Raw genomic sequence first — 16238 nt, forward strand, 5'->3', positions numbered from 1 at the left:
TGGGGAAGGAAACCTGTGTGCTTCGAGTTGGAAAACATTAAGTGCAGGGAAGTTTTAATGAGCTTCAGCAGCTCTTTGATAATGGCTGATGTTGAGATGGCAATGGAGCATTTGAAAGGCAAGCTTTCAAAGAATATGCTTTTTAGGAAGTGATTTCCCCTCTTGTCATCCCTTCCCTTTGGGGATCCTCACATTGGGCCTTTCGCCATCCCACTGGGGGTACCTCCCTTCCTCCAGTGGATCTAGGTCAGAGCTACTTTAACATTGTAGCTACTTTAACAGGAATCCCCCTCCGCCAAAGCTCCAGCTGCTGCTGTGGGTAGGAGTAACTACAATGGCTTCACCGAGATGGATCGAGCAGGGATGCAATAAAAGGCATAAAATTAAAGACAAGATTAATAAAACCTGATGAAAGAAAACACTGCCAGCCTACCTAGCAGCTTAAATTACATTTACCACATGCGACAGGGAGGGGGTAATCATGAGTAATAAGTCCAGGCTCAGCTAGGGAAAGAAATTCCAGCCTAAATAACGACAGGTAACACCAGGGGAAGTCACTGAATCACCTTCCTAGAGAGGACTCAAGACAGGGTATAAAACCCATCAATCACACTGAGGCCAATTTCCCCTGGTAGGGCCCTCAACAGTCTAGGATCCAGACTCCCAAACAGCCCAGAGCCAGAAACACGGCAGACGCACAAAAGCGGCTTCTGGTTGTCACTTCCAGTCCAGTGGTGGCTGCTGTCACGACAGCCCGACCTTCGGAGTGACCGGGCACAGTCAGTCCTTAGGTGAGGGCTGTCCAGCTGTCCCCTGTTCCTTGTCACTCCATCAGCTGAAGTCACTCCATGCCACCGGGGCTGCCGCAACACACATGGTCCCTGGAGCCAACCTGGTCCCTAAACAGTACCCAAACCATCCCCTTACCTACAGATTCTTCCTTCCTCCTCCTCGGAACACTCGCAAGTTCCCAAACTTCTTGCTGTTTCTCACTGCAGCTAAGCAGGGAAGCAATCTGATTTGACTAGTTCTCACCAACCCTCCAAAGAGTCTCTCTTTTCATAGGGCAGGCCAAGTGATGCAAACGAACCCTCAGAATAGGCTTTCAGGCTGCAGAGGGGGTATCAGGCACCCCCTCTGGACCTCTCGTGCAAGACACACCTTGCTAGAAGAGGAGGGAAGGCTCCATCACCATGCTCTCTCCCTCCTCCCAGCCGTGGCCCAGTGGACAGAGGGCTGACTCACTGCTCCATTCCCCACTTATAGCAGCCTCCCATCTCCAGGCCTCCTGGCTTGAACCATCAGTGAAAAGGTAATGTTTCCTGCAGAGACACGGATGGCTGTAGCTGGCTTCCAGCCAAGGAAAACCCTGGAAAGTCCTGCTCTTAGCAAAAGGATTCCTTCTGCTCAAACCAAAGACCGAAGGGGACCAGGAACATGGGATTCGGGTGCAGGGTCTTCAGGTGATAATTTTTAGATTTTCAGATCCCTGGCATTCTAATCCGAGAGGAAGCTCCGCAGTTTCTCCCTTGGTCTGGCCCCTCATAGCACTCAGTGGTAAAGAACTTGCCTGCCAATGCAGGGGACATAAGAGACGTGTGTTCGATCCCTGGGTGGGGAAGATCCCCTGAAGGAGGGCCTGGCAACCCATTCCAGTATTCTTGCCTGGAGAATCCCATGGACAGAGGGGCCTGGCGGGCTGCAGTCCATGGGGGTCACAAAGAGTCAGACAGGACTGAAGTGACTTAGCACTAGAGAGTTCTCAGAGTCCCGGGATGACTGGTTTCCCCAGGTTATGGCTGCAAGGAGGCCCTGCCTCTTCCTCAGGACCCTTAGAATATAGCCATCCCTGCTCGCAGCGCTCAGCTAGGAGGGTCTCACTGAAACAGGGGTGACAGGTGAGGAAGGGCCTCACTGCCTGAACACCTGACTTCTCCCACAACGAGCTCAGTCATTTGAGTTCTTCCTCATATAATTTCCGTCTTGGAAAAAAAATGGAGACACTACTTCCAGAAAGTCTTCAGCACGAGGGGGGTTCTACGATTAACGAGCGCTTCTATTTTCCTTTGGTCACTATTAGAGCTAGTCTAAGGAAAGAATGGGACTCCAGTCTATCAGAAGAAAAACCGACCAGAACCTTCCCTCACCAGAATCCTCCCAACTAATCAGACAGATTCTTCTCTGCCTTCTGCTCCTGAGAAAGGGGAAACTTACAAGAAAACAAGCATAGAGTCACACCTTCACCTACTTGTCCGCCCGTGAAATTCATCAAGTGCGTGGGATTTTGTCAGCGACCGTATTTGAAGACTCCTGACTCTGTCCCGGGGGCAGAGTACAGGCGCTGACCGACGATGCCCCCGTCTGCATCTCTAACCTGACATCCACCCTGTGCTCTGAATGCAGCACCGGCATTGCCTCAGGCTGCGAAGACTCGAGCCTCTGCTAATCAAAATCTACTGGCTTCCATCAGCAATGAATTCAACCCGAAGTTCTGGAAGGACACACATCAAATTGTCGACAGTGACGGCTGGGAGCAAGTGAGAACAGAAAGAAAAGAAACCTTTCCTTTCTTTCTACTTAATTCTCTACAGCTTTTTTGCTCTGAAAAAAAAAAAAAATATATATATATATATAGAATATATTCATGGAGTCCCCGAAACATTAAAATAAATTAATACATGGCCAAAAAGGAAAAGCAAGTGCCTGTTTTCGGCAACACAGCCCAGACTCTGCCAGGTCTCTGATCGGGGCTAAGATCCAGAAGCATGGAAAGTATCTATTCTCAGACAGGTTGATGATTAAATGGCCCAGAACAGACCTAGGCATTCTGGAAGTTCTCTTCAGGGCTGGACACAGCTCCACCCTCTTGCTGCTGTCTTCCAGCTTTGTGATCTTGATGCAAAGAGCCCCTATATTTCTATCAGCCCTCATCCCCCTTACTTAACACTTTTGGACCCCTGGCAGATCTCAGTTCTAGTAGTGAGGGCACATGCCTTCAAGCTCACCTGACCTCAGGTGACTCTCCAAACTTACTGAGCACAGTCCTATTTCCCTCATTCCCTCATTCTCACATTAAAGATGGAAACCTTCCTGAGTGCAAGAGCCTGATGCCTGACCAGTTTCTGAAGGACCTTGTACTGGAGGCAGAGGTCAGTTTTGGCCCCATCCATCCCAACCACTCCCCTCTCCCACCCCACGCAGAAATTGAGAAAACAGAAACCGGGCCACTGAAGCCGCGAAAAGGTTCTCTCCGCCACCTCATTCATCACGCAGCTGCCAGCTCACTTACCTGCAGATGTAATTGGTCTTGCAGGAGTCCTGCAAGTTCAAGCAGTTGGGTTTCTCCCTCTCCTCATAGGAGCACACGGGCACGATGGTCTGCCGCCTCCGCTCGGTGCAGGCGATGTCCCGGCAGGAACAGAAGAGCATCCCATAGCTGTGCTTGGCCGGGACCTTGTCGAAGAACTGCCGGAGGGCCTTGTGGCACTTGCGCCGGTTGCAGACGTCATTGGACATGCTGGTGGTGCACGGGGTGATGTAGGCCGACCGGTACTTCTTGCAGGTGTCATCCAGGTTGCAGGCCTTGGCGGCGTCCAGGCAGTTGTTCCCTTTCGAGATGTGCTCCACTGCGGAAAGGAGAGAGAGGCAGGTGACCACAGGGCTGGGTGCCGGGGCAGCTTGCACAGGTCCTCTGCTTGCACGGAGACCTGGCCTCTCACCACCTGGCAGGCTTGGCAGCTCTCCTCAGCTCTGTGTTTTGAAGCTAATAACTTAATGAGTTTGTGACAATGAGGAAGCATCAGGGGCACAGAGGCTAGGAGCCCGAGGCTGCACACAAGCTCCTAGCATTGTCTCAGAGGTATAATTAGGAGGTACTGAGTGAGGCCAAAGGAGCTCAGACACCTGCCTGCCTGGGTCTAAACAAGGCAACAGGAGAACAAGTTTCCAGCTCCTGGCTGGTAAACTGAAATTAGGATAAAAGAAAAAAGCAGCAAATTATATACTTGTTTATTATATAGTATATAAAATGATATGCTGAATGTAAGTATAATTGCCATGCGATCCTCCAGGAATATAATTATGTAATAAATGCACATAGCACATGCTAATTACTATATGATTACAGAGTAATTGCATGGTTATTTGAGCCCAGAAGACAAAATATTATGCCAGCTCTCTAAACAGGAAGAAGCCACTACATCGAAGCTGTATTTAAGTTTGAGCTCACAGGCCACTGGAAGGAAACCAGCATAAATTATGTAAAAATTTGCAAACCTCAATTACCATTTAACTTACCACATAGAAAATGTGGGATCTATGAGTACTGAGGTTGCAGATTAGAAAAATTCAGTTAGTATCCTGGATAGAATTTCAGGGGGCTTACAAACCATAGGCCTTAGAAATCTCACAAAACATAGGTTGCCTTCTGCCCAAGCCCTCTGTGCTCAGGCTTTCAGAGAAACCAGGGCCATCCACGGCCAGGAGGCCTTCTGTGAGGCTGGAGACAGAACACAGAGGAGGTGGGGCCCACTGGGGTGGCTGGGTGGGCTGGCAAAACATAGGTTGCCTTCTGCCCAAGCCCTCTGTGCTCAGGCTTTCAGAGAAACCAGGGCCATCCACGGCCAGGAGGCCTTCTGTGAGGCTGGAGACAGAACACAGAGGAGGTGGGGCCCACTGGGGTAGCTGGGTGGGTTGGCAGGGCCAAGTCCAATGGGCAAAGTTAAAAATGAATGGACAAGGGAAACGAAGCCTATTTTTCACAATATAGGTCTTACTAAAGAGAGGGGAAAGTGATGGAAAAACCTCCAAGAGCCAAGTTATATATAATATGGCCCATGGAAAATTAACAATTAGGTGCAGCAGTGACCCTCTGGAGACAGCTAGGAGGCAACAGGCAGGCACCCTACAACTGTGGGATTCAAAGCCCAGGAAGTTTCCATTCAGGCCTCAGTCCCTTCTTGGGTCCTGAAACCCCCTTTCATTCTCTTTATGTCCCCCATTGATGGGGACCATGAAGGCATTTGAGAATTAGCACGAGAGGAAAGAGAGTTCGGCCGGACTGGATGGGACCGAAAGACAGGACAGTGCGTTTAGTGTCCATATAAAGGGCACCTGGGATGTTTTTCCACCTTAAAGAAAGAAGGAAACATGCCATGTCCAAAAACATGAATGAGCCTTAAGGACATGATACTAAGTGAGATAAACCAGTCACAGGAGGACAGTATCCTCTATGACTCTACATGTGCAAGGCATCTAAAACTCTCAGACTCATAGAAGCAGAGAGTTGAATGGTAGTTACTGCTGTTCAACAGTACAAATGATAGTTGCTGCTACTCAATAGTATAAGTGGTCCTACTCCCCATTTCCTCCCTTGTTCCAGCAAGGGAGGAAATGGGGAGTTGTTATTCAAGAAGTATACAGTTTCACTGATGCAAGATGAGTAAGTTCTAGAGATCTGCTGTACAGCATCACAGTTACAGTTAACAATACCATATTGTGCACTTAAAATCTAAGTGGCATGATTTCACTCTTTTGATGGCTGAGTAATATTCCACTGTGTATACAAACCACGTCTTCTTTACCCATTGATCTGTCCATGTACACTTTGGTTGTTTCCATGTCTTGGCTAATGTAAATAGTGCTGCAATAAACATAGGGGTGCATATATCTTTTCAAATGATAGTTTCATCTGAGTATACACCCAGGAATGGGACTGCTGAATCAAAAGGCAGCTCTATCTTTAGGTTTTTTGAGGAACCTCCAGACTGTTTTCCACAGTGACTGCACCAATTTACATTTCCATCAACAGTGGAAGAGGGTTCCCTTTCCTCTACATCCTCTCCAGCATTTGCATATTGTACACTTTTTAATGATGGCCATTCTGTCTGATGTGAGGTGATACCTCACTGTAGTTATGATTTGCATTTCTCTTAATGTGATGTTGAGCATCTTTTCATCCATCTATTGGCCATCTGTATATCTTCTTTGGAGAAAGGTCTATTTAGGTCTTCTGACCACTGGTACCTAAAAATTATCATACTAAGTGAACTAAGTCAGAAAGAGAAAGACAAATGCCATATGATATCACTTATATGTGGAATCTAAAATACAATACAAATCAACATATCTATGAAACAATAACAGACTCACAGATAAAGACAACAGGCTTGTGGTTGCCAAGGGGGAGTGGGGTTAGGGGAGAGAAGATACAGGAGTTTGGGATTAGCAAAGGCAAACTATTATATATAGAACGGATAAACAACGAGGTCCTTACTGTATAGCACAGGGAACGATATTCAGTATCCTGTGGCAAACCATGGTGGAGAAAAATGGGAGAGAATGTATATATGTGTATGGAAACTGACACAACATCATAAATCAACACTGTAAATCAATAAAACTTAAAAAAGAAATATGTCAAGAATATAGTGTTAGTCACTCAGCCAAGTCTGACTCTGTGACCCCATGGACTGTAGCCTACCAGGATCCTCTGGGCCTGGGATTTTCCAGGCAAGAATACTGGAATGTGTTGCCATTTCCTTCTCTAGGGGATCTTCACAATCCAGAGACCAAACCTAGGTGTCCTGCATTGCAGGCAGATTCTTTTTACCATGTGAGCCACCGGGATCTCATGTTAAATATTCTACTGTTATAAAGCAAAATTTTATACAAGAACAGACACAATAAGTCCAACATTTCAGGGAATGAAAAATTCTCTTTGGTCTACTGATGGTGTGCCTCACTTTAAGAAAGAACTATGTGTAAATATCTGAAATCACAAAAATATACTCGGGCACTACCAGCAGTATCTTATGATGCCCCGGGTTCATGTTTCTATGACATGCGAATTCAACAATTTAACGTGCAAGGCTATAAACAAGACCTTCCGCCCTTCTTAGGTGAGCAGTGCAGGACGCCAGCAGCTGCACGCACATCCTGCTGGTTTAACAAGCACACCTGAAGCACTTTCTCCATCATGATCTTCCCAAAGTGGCTTCGCTCCTGCGCCTCTGTTTTCACACTCAGGCATTTCAGGACCCAAGGAGTGAAATATTCACCACATGCCCCAACAGATCCCCAGGGCCTCCACCAGGCCCTGGTGACACTTCTGGTTTTTTCCTCTTTTGAGAGGTGGTGCTGTTGGGCCCGCTGGCAGCAGTGATGGATAATCCTGAAGGACTACAATTGTAGATTTCTTTTATTTATTTTCATTTAAAGCTGTCTGGGTCTTCATTGCTGCGCCTGGGTTTTCTCTGGTTGCAGCCAGTGGGGATATGCTCTAGGTACGTCACGTGCGCTCCAGAGTGTGTGAGCTCAGTAGCTGTGGCAAATGGGCCTAGCTGCCCCACGGCATCTGGAATCTTCCTAGACCAGGGATCTAACCCCCCAGGTCCCCTGCATTGGCAGGCAGGTTCTTAACCATTGGACTACCAAAGGAAGTCTTGGAGATTTCTAAGTTATGCATTTTGGAATGATGATCTAAAATACAGGAATATGACCAAACTCTGGATCATCCGGATAAAGCCCTTAAGGCTAGTTGATAAGTCGTGTCCCGCTCTGTGACCCCATGGACTGCAGCATGCCAGGCTTCCCTGTCCTTCACTATCTTCCAGAGTTTGCTCAAACTAACATCCATTGAATCAGCGATGCCATCCAACCATTTCATCCTCTGTCGCCGCCTTCTCCCCCTGCCCTCAATCTTTCCCAGCATCAGGGTCTTTTCCAATGAGCTAGCTCTTCGCATCAGGTGGATATACTTTATGATCTCTGGCTAAAATGAAAGGAATACAGGCGCAGAGGTTGACCTAATACTTACATGATGTAGCCAGGGACATAGGAACAAACAGTTCATGTAAGTTCAAATGGAGAAAAATGACAGAAAAATTAAGTGCAGGCCTGTCAAACTCAAACTGTCAAACTCAAAACAGTACATGCTGAAACAGAGAATTACATACAAACTGTAAGTTTCAGCAGACAGTATTATTTCTCATATTACATGTATGTTATCAACTCACATTTCATAGTTTTTAATGTTTTGTTAACACTTAATTTGTGTGTGTTGTCTTTACAGTTTGTATAAAAGCAAAGAATAAGAGCTGATGGTTTTATGTTTATAAACTTCAAATAAAATTATAATGAAAATAATTAAACTTAACACCCAAGGTCCAGAAAATTTACTTCTCTCTGGCAGTTATCCATATAATACAGTTTTTAAAAATTGGCCTGGAAAAAAGCTCTTTGACATGGGTTTTGGCAGTGATTTTTTGGGTATGACATAACCCATAACAACAAAAAATAAACAAGATGAATTACACCAAACTAGAAAGCTTTTGCACAGCAAAGAAAACCATCAACAGAATGAAAAGGTGACTTATGGAATGGGAGAAAATACTTGCAAATCATGTTCTGATATGGAGTCAATTTCCAAAATATATAAAGAACTTATATGATTCAATCACCAAAGTAACAACAATAATAATAATAACTCAAGTTTAAAAATGGGCAAAGGACCTGAAGAGACATTTTTCCAAAGAAGATATATGAAAGGCCAACAGGTCCATGAAAAGATGCTGATTGGTAGGGAAATGAAAATCAAACCACAATGAGATATCACCTCAGGCCTGTTAGAATAACTGTCATCAAGAGAACTTGTCAGAAAGACAAGAGATAATAAGTGCTGGTGAGATGGTGGAGAAAAGAGAAGCCTTGTGTACAGTTGGTGGGACTGTAAATTGGTACAGTCACTACAGAAAACAGAGAAAACAGTAAAAAGATTGCTCAAAAAATTAAAAATAGAGCTAACATTTTCACACGACTGCGAGCTATCATATGATTCAGCAATTCTACTCCTGGGTATATATCCAAAGGAGACAAAATCACTTTGTCAAAGAAATATCTGCACTCCCATGTTCACTAAAGCATCATTTACAATAGTCAAGTGTTCATCAAGGAACAAACAGATAACAAAAATGTGGTGTAGATTTTCAATGGAACCCTATCCAGCCATAAAAGGAAGGAAATACTGCTATTTGCAACAACACAGGTGAACCTGGAGAGCACTATGCTGAGTACAATACGTCAGACAGAGCCAAATATCGTCTGATCACATTTATATGTGAAATCCAAAAAAAAGTTTTGCATGAAGTGGGAATAGGATGAATCATTTTATGTCCAAACCAATGGCTCATAGTTCACTCCATTCAGCACCTGGCATGCTTCAGCCTCACTTTGAGCTGATTCTGTTTTCACTGATAAATAACACTGCTAGAGCACCATCTCCTTATCATCATTTCAGCCAGATTCCAGAGTGTGCAACCTGGCACATTACGATAGGCAAGAGGCCACTAACTGATTTCCAGCTTACAGGTAAATGAGTCACTTTTTGCTTCTAATTCTCATTCACACAAAACATTCTCATAACCCTTCCCAAATTGATACATGAAGCCAGCATTACCCAAATAGTAGAATCTAATGCAAAACAAGAAGAAAATTACAGGCAAATATTTCTTAGAAAAGAGTACAAAAAACAACAACATTAAATAAACTGATAAGTTAGATTTCACTAAGTTAAAAACTCATCAAAAGACACTTAATTTCTTAAGAAATGAAGAAAACAAATAAGACAAATCACACACTAGAAGAAAATATTTGCAAAACATGTATCTGACAAAGGACAAATATCTAAAACATATTTGCATTCATGCTCAGTCGCTAAGTCATGTCCAACTCTTTGTAACCCCACGGACTGTAGCCTGCCAGACTCCTCTGTCCATGGGATTTCCTAGGAAAGAATACTGGAGTGGGCTGACATTTCCTTCTCCAGGAATCTCTGCAACACAGGGATCCAGTCCGTGTCTTCTGCAGGGGTGATTGGCAGGGGGATTCTTTACCACTGAGCTACATGGGAAGCCCAACATAAAAAACAACCCAATTGAAAAATGGGTTTTTCTTCATAAAAGAAGTTGTATGAATGGTCAGTAAGCACATAAAAAGTGTCAAACATCACTAGTTATCAGGGAAATGCAAATTACAACCACTATATTGGTGGTTAAATTTAAATCTGACAACTTCAAATGTTTACAAAGATGTGGAGCTCCTGAAATCTCATACATTCCAAAAGGAAAGTAAAATCGTCCATCCACTTGGGAAAGCTGGGGGCAGATTTTTATAAAATTACACATATACCTACCCTATAGCCCAGCATTTCCACTTCTAGGTATTCACCCCCAAAAATGAGGATATATGTCCATAAAAATATTAGGACAAGAGTATGACAGCACTTTATTGATAACAACCAAAGACTAGAAACAGCTTATGTATCCATCAGTAAGAAAATGCCTAGCAATCCATGGTCTATCCACATAATGGAATAACCCTCAAAAATAAGAACAGATGAACTATTAATACACACAGTGGCATGGATAAATCTCAAAAACACTGTTCTAAGGGGGAGGGAGGAAGCTTTATGAAAAAAGTACACACTGAATAATTTTGGGTTGGCCAAAAAGTTCGTTTGGATTTTTTTTTTCCATAACATCTTTTTATCCAACTCAACATATACTTGCAAGTTCTGGAAAAGGCAAAATTAATTTATGATTGAAAAATAATCTGAAGAGTGGTTGCTTCTAGGGGATGGAGGTGGGGGCTGATTGGAAAAAGGCAAGAGGAACTTTCTGGAGTGACAGTAATATTCTCTATCTCAGTAGAAATTTTGGTCAAAACTCAGAATGGGACACAACGTCTGTACATACAGAAATTTTACCTCAAAGAAAAATAAATATTAAAAACTGGCTAATGGTAAATATCCTGAAGCATTTAGGGGAAGCATATTGATATCTGCATTTTTAAAACTTTGATGAACTGCTAGATGCACAGAAGGATGGGTGGATGGATACTTACAGAGCAACTACATTCAAATGTCATGGTAGCTTCTAGAAGGCGACTGTATGTTTGAAAATGTGCAAACAAAACACTGAAAAAAGTTGATTCATGTATATACCTTATTCTTTTTTTTTAAAGAAAAGTCTCACATGCACAGAATATGGAAAACAACAACCCTTAGCACCGAAAACTTTCACCTCCCTCTTAAGAGTCCTCACAAATTCACTGCCAGCTCTCTCTCAGATACCCTGCTGCAGTGAAGTTCACAATAAGCAGAGGTGAAATCACAGGACATAGCAGTCAGAAGTGAGCTTTTACTTGGTGGGAAGATTGATGCCCCATATGTATTAAATGCATTTCCCAGTGCACAACACTGCGACCTCACAGATTTGAGGGCAGAGGGAGAAGTGGCCAGAAGACATGGATTTAGGGCACTGAGTCACACCCAACACCCCATCCACTCACACACGGGAGGGCGGAGGCACAGGCGCGCGCCTGGTTTACGGGCTGGGCACGCGCACCTTCTCGCCTGTGTGGGAGGGCTTCGGAACAGCTTTACCATAACTCTGAGCACCATCCTCTCCACAGCTCATTTTAGAGCTCAGCATTAAAATGTTGCTACCCCCCTCCTCCTCCAACTCTAATCTCCCCCTCCATCTGCTGTTACTCATTCTTTAACTCGGTAGAATGTCTGGGATGCTGTCTGAATGGGAAACATTCTCAGAATGAAGGCTGTTTACTAGAAATTCTTTCTTCTGGGGGAGGGCGTGTGCATGTGGGTTTGGCGGGCTAAAGAACTCCCTCCAGCACCCGCCGGGCACTGTGTGATGGAGAAGCCCATTACCCAGCTTTTCCTTTCAAAGTTACACATCACCCCGCTGTTGCTTTGCGGGTTACATATGGCTTTCTCTGTCATCATTCTAAGCTTTTCTGGCTGTGATCACATCTGATGTGACTTGTTTCCTGTTTTCTTGGGAGGTATAACCTTCACAGCAACTGGAGGGCCAGCTCCCAGACCATAGAATAAAAAGATGTTGCTAAAGGAGCAATGAATTCAGAGTCAGGGGGTTGAAACATGGTCCAGTTACCTGAGTGCTTTTCCTGGGTGGGCCTCAGTTTCCCCACTTGTAAGATGATATATCTAAGGTCCCTTCAAGCCTCAGGGTTTTTTATTTGATGCTTATAAAGTAAATTGCCTTTTCTGATTATAATATCGAGTATTTAGGATACAGCTTGATCAGGGATGGAAGATAAAAAACGAAAACCAAAACCAAGCCAGCTCTTGACCTCTCAGCTGTTTGCTGCTCCGAAGAGTATACGAACCAACGATTTCCACCCCGACCTTCAGACGGAGCAAATGTAAAGAGTCCCTGCAATACAGGGAGATGTGGAGGTGTCGAGGATGAATTACGCACTGGGAGACGTTTTCACATTCTAAATTCCTCTGGCGCAAGGATCTGCCTTTATCTCAAGTACAATCCTCACACTGTCCCAAATCAAAGAGGCTATCGCTGTGTCTGGCAGCCCTTCATTATTTACAGTTAGAAAACGCCACCGTTATTGGCAAATGCTCAGACCAGCAAACCAGTCAAAATGATTCAGGATGAAACACAGATGCAAGGATCTAGAAATCATTTCTATAGGTTATGAGGTGGAATAGAACAGTAACTATATTAAAATTTGCATGGCTCGCATGAAGATGCGTTTTTATTAAGCAGAAAGTTCATAAGACACAGTGAAAGACCGTTGTTTACAAATGCTTGCCAATTTCCGGGTATCTTTCTGCCTTTCTTTTTAAGGCTGCAGAATTGAATTCACAACCAGTTTCCTCTTACTTTCTGGCTTGATTAATTACCATGTTGACATAACTACTGTTCTTCTCCTAATAGGCTCCCTCTAACGTGTTATCCCAGCAAATAAAAAATACTCAAAAAGCTCCAAGCTCTTCAAAGGGGTAGAGCAGGCTTTTCTGGAAGCTCACATGGACAGTCTGGTCTTCTGCTGTCCACGTGGATCAGATGGCAAATCTGATCGTACAGGCTGTGACCCTTGTAATCGATCCTACAAGAGCTTGGCCTTTTTCAGCTGGGGTGCTAAAAATTACATTTAAAAGGCAATGTTGGCTCTTTGGAGCCCATTTTGTCCTTCATACACCGTTTGAGACATATTGTATTACACAATGATGAATCTCCTCCTTGCCCTGTTTTTTCACACCTTCCACAACTACATTAAGCCTCAAGTCATATCCAAGATTTCTCTCTAGGGTTCACAGTGACTGAATTATTCTGAATATCTGTGAATTTGGATATAATTCTTCTGCCTGGTGAAGACAGTGCCCTGTATTAACCACGAGTCAGGCACTCGCCCCATGCTTGCTCACTCCAAGTTCACCCATTAGAGCTTCTGTTTCCATAAAGAACACACTGTGGCCCACACCCTCCACACCATCCATATCTTAAAAAATTAGATGCCTCCTATAAGTGGTGTGTAAGTAAGTCACATGCTTGCTGCTGCAAAATGATTAATAGTGCTGTCTCAGCAAATGGGATCATTACATTTTTAATTAACCTTTCCAACCTCCTCCACCTTTTCCTTTTGTTACACATTGGATCTCTGAAGTTTTCTACTTGTTTATGTTCAACTAGCTTTGAAATAAAGGCATGAAAAACGATAGCAGGTGATGCAGGAGCTGGTGCCCAGGTGAGGTGGCTGGTGAGGGGCAGTGCCTCATTGTACACGGGACCTGGGGACAGGCACTCGGAACTTGATGGCTGGGTTCCCATCTAATTTTTGTTCTGGCAGCTTAGCGTTATTTAATGGCCTTGGCTACCAGGAAACTGGCTTTTTAAAATCTCTTTCAACCTAATTATAATTACTGTGTATAAATCATACAATGATCAATTATAAAAATCTCGGGTTCATAAATATTTAACTTAGCATTTAAATCCACACTGCAGGAGTGCATGAAAATTCCAAGCCCATCTCTTTGCAAACAACTGCTTTATTTCAGTTCCAATGCCAATTACTGAGAATTGAACCAAGTCTGCGTTGCAGCACACTCAGGCACATACTTGAACATAATGCCTTTCTGTGTATTAAGATGGCACAATTTAGTTATTTCTAAAATATGCATGCCTCTCATTAAAAAGATACTCGCAAAGTCTTCTACTGCCATCTTTCAATTCCTCAAGTGTGGAGAGGCACAAGTATGATATTAGACATAAAAACACTCATTAAAATATATTTTATCTAATGTACGATAGATTCCAAGATAATTGAGGTCAGATTTGTTTGGAAAATATATTAAGACATGTGCAAACGCTGATGCAAAGAGGAAATGATCTCTTACAAGGATTCAAATAAAACAGCTAAATATTTTTCAGCAAAATCATAAAGCCGTAATTGGATTTCAATTTAGTAATAGTCAGCCTAAGACAGGCCATTTTTAATAATCTAATTATGTGTTCGAGGGCCTACCCCAGAACTCAGCCACTGCTTCAGAACTATTAATTGTCTTCAACGCTGTTGTATCTTCAACCATGAAATTTGCTATTACATGTAGACTGACTCTCACTTATGAGTATTTTTTTCCCCCGAATTTCATATCATCTTTATAACATCCTCAAATGCCTACTCCTTTAATTTTCCAAAAGCAAAGTCTTTAAATGACTTTCTCTGGACCCAAACACTTGATCCCAACTAGCTCAGATCTGTGGTCCTGCTACAGACAAAAGTCACAACGAGATGGATCTACAAACATCTCTATCTTTGAAGATACAAAGAGCAGCCCTTGCTTTTGTCTGATTTTCATTAATTAGAGGTATTTAATTACTAACATCTCTTTAGCAGTAAAATTAATGAGTACTTCAACTACAGGAAAAGATCTGTATGATAATGTAAACCTAATTCATTTTACGGGGTATACACTGTGCCTCCACTAATATTTAGCCTGTGAAGGCTTCACTGATATCTAGTCGTTTCAACAGTGAAGTGCTAAACACTTCTTCAAAACTACTGCTGCTTCTTCCCTGAGAAAACAATAAACGTGGGCCAACCAAGCAACCAAGAACCTAAATTTCCCATCACTTTTCCACCAACATGCCAAAGAGAGCTAACTGGAAAGGAAACATGGAGTGGTTTGTTTAACAGTTTTCTGAGTTACTATAAAATAAGAAAGCCTTAAAATAATGGGCCTGAACTTTCAAACTAGCATGCCCAAATTTAGAAATTTCTAAGTGTGTGCCATGGAAAGTCTTTGCTCTGAGAAGCTGGACACTTATCCTAAAGAGGCTGCCAACACTCTGGACGTTTCATGGAACTCTTCCCTAGAAGCCTGAGGAGGCGTGTTCTCTGGAATATTCTGAGCAGCAGCGAACCTCTACATCAGGGATGGATTTTAAAAGCCAAATGTCATATAGCACTAAGTGTGGTCATGAAATAGGTGATGATGCTGGGTAATGTTTGCTGCTGCTGCTAAGTTGCTTCAGTTGTGTCTGACTCTGTGCGACCCCATAGATGGCAGCCCACCAGGCTCTCCCGTCCCTGGGACTGTCCAGGCAAGAACACTGGAGTGGACTGCCATTTCCTTCTCCAATGCATGAAAGTGAAAAGTGAAAGTGAAGTCACTCAGTCGTGTCTGACTCTTAGCGACCCCATGGACTGCAGCCTGCCAGGCTCCTCCGTCCATGGGATTTTCCAGCAAGAGTACTGGAGTGGGGTGCCATTGGGTAATGTTTAGGGGAAGAAAATAAGTGATAAATATATGTAAGAATTTTTTCATATGGGGGCACTTACAAATTGGTCATGAAAATGACCATTGAAGTGGTTTTCCTGCACAGGTTTTGATCCAATGAGAGCCCTGGAGTAAGTGTTTTTCCTCGAGGTGACTATTGGAAGGACAAGATGAATTTGGATGTATGTGCTCTTGGTAGTTTTACTATCCATACTCATACCGATGTGCTGCATTTCTCCAATGAGACACAGCAAAAGGATGCTACCAGAAGGCAGGCTGGAGGCTTAAATGTCGTCATCACTATACAATCTATAACAGTTTTTCTGACCTCTGATATATAAACAGAGAAGAAAAGTATGCATTCTAAAGCCAAAGAATCAGCTGAAACAATGAAAAATGGAGGCTGAAGATCCTATTAAGTCCCCTGGACGATGCTGAGATAATAATGAATCATTGATGATGTTGGCGTTTGTCAGGGCCCTCACGGTGCAGGATTTCAGCAAAGATAAGCTAAATATCAGGTCTTTATTTTTAGTTAAAGAGCATAAAATCCAATGCCTTTCTTCCCACGAGCCTATTTACATACCTGCTGTGCTACCTATTTGCCTTCACCTGCTTCCCAATT

The 16238-nt window shown here is 43.4% G+C and overlaps 1 protein-coding gene across 5 annotated transcripts in view; it reads right to left on the bottom strand.

The window, feature by feature from the left end:
* Positions 1 to 16238, bottom strand: part of GFRA1 (GDNF family receptor alpha 1) — a 231529-nt gene that overhangs the window by 67835 nt on the left and 147456 nt on the right. For all 5 annotated transcript variants that reach the window (XM_059881912.1, XM_059881913.1, XM_010820040.4 and 2 more), the window contains one exon: positions 3290 to 3626. In XM_059881912.1, coding sequence (XP_059737895.1) covers positions 3290 to 3626 — 337 coding nt within the window. The remainder of the gene's footprint in view (positions 1 to 3289; positions 3627 to 16238) is intronic.

The sequence above is a fragment of the Bos taurus genome, chromosome 26 (genome assembly GCF_002263795.3).
Source record: "Bos taurus isolate L1 Dominette 01449 registration number 42190680 breed Hereford chromosome 26, ARS-UCD2.0, whole genome shotgun sequence".
NCBI classification, from domain to species: domain Eukaryota; kingdom Metazoa; phylum Chordata; class Mammalia; order Artiodactyla; family Bovidae; genus Bos; species Bos taurus.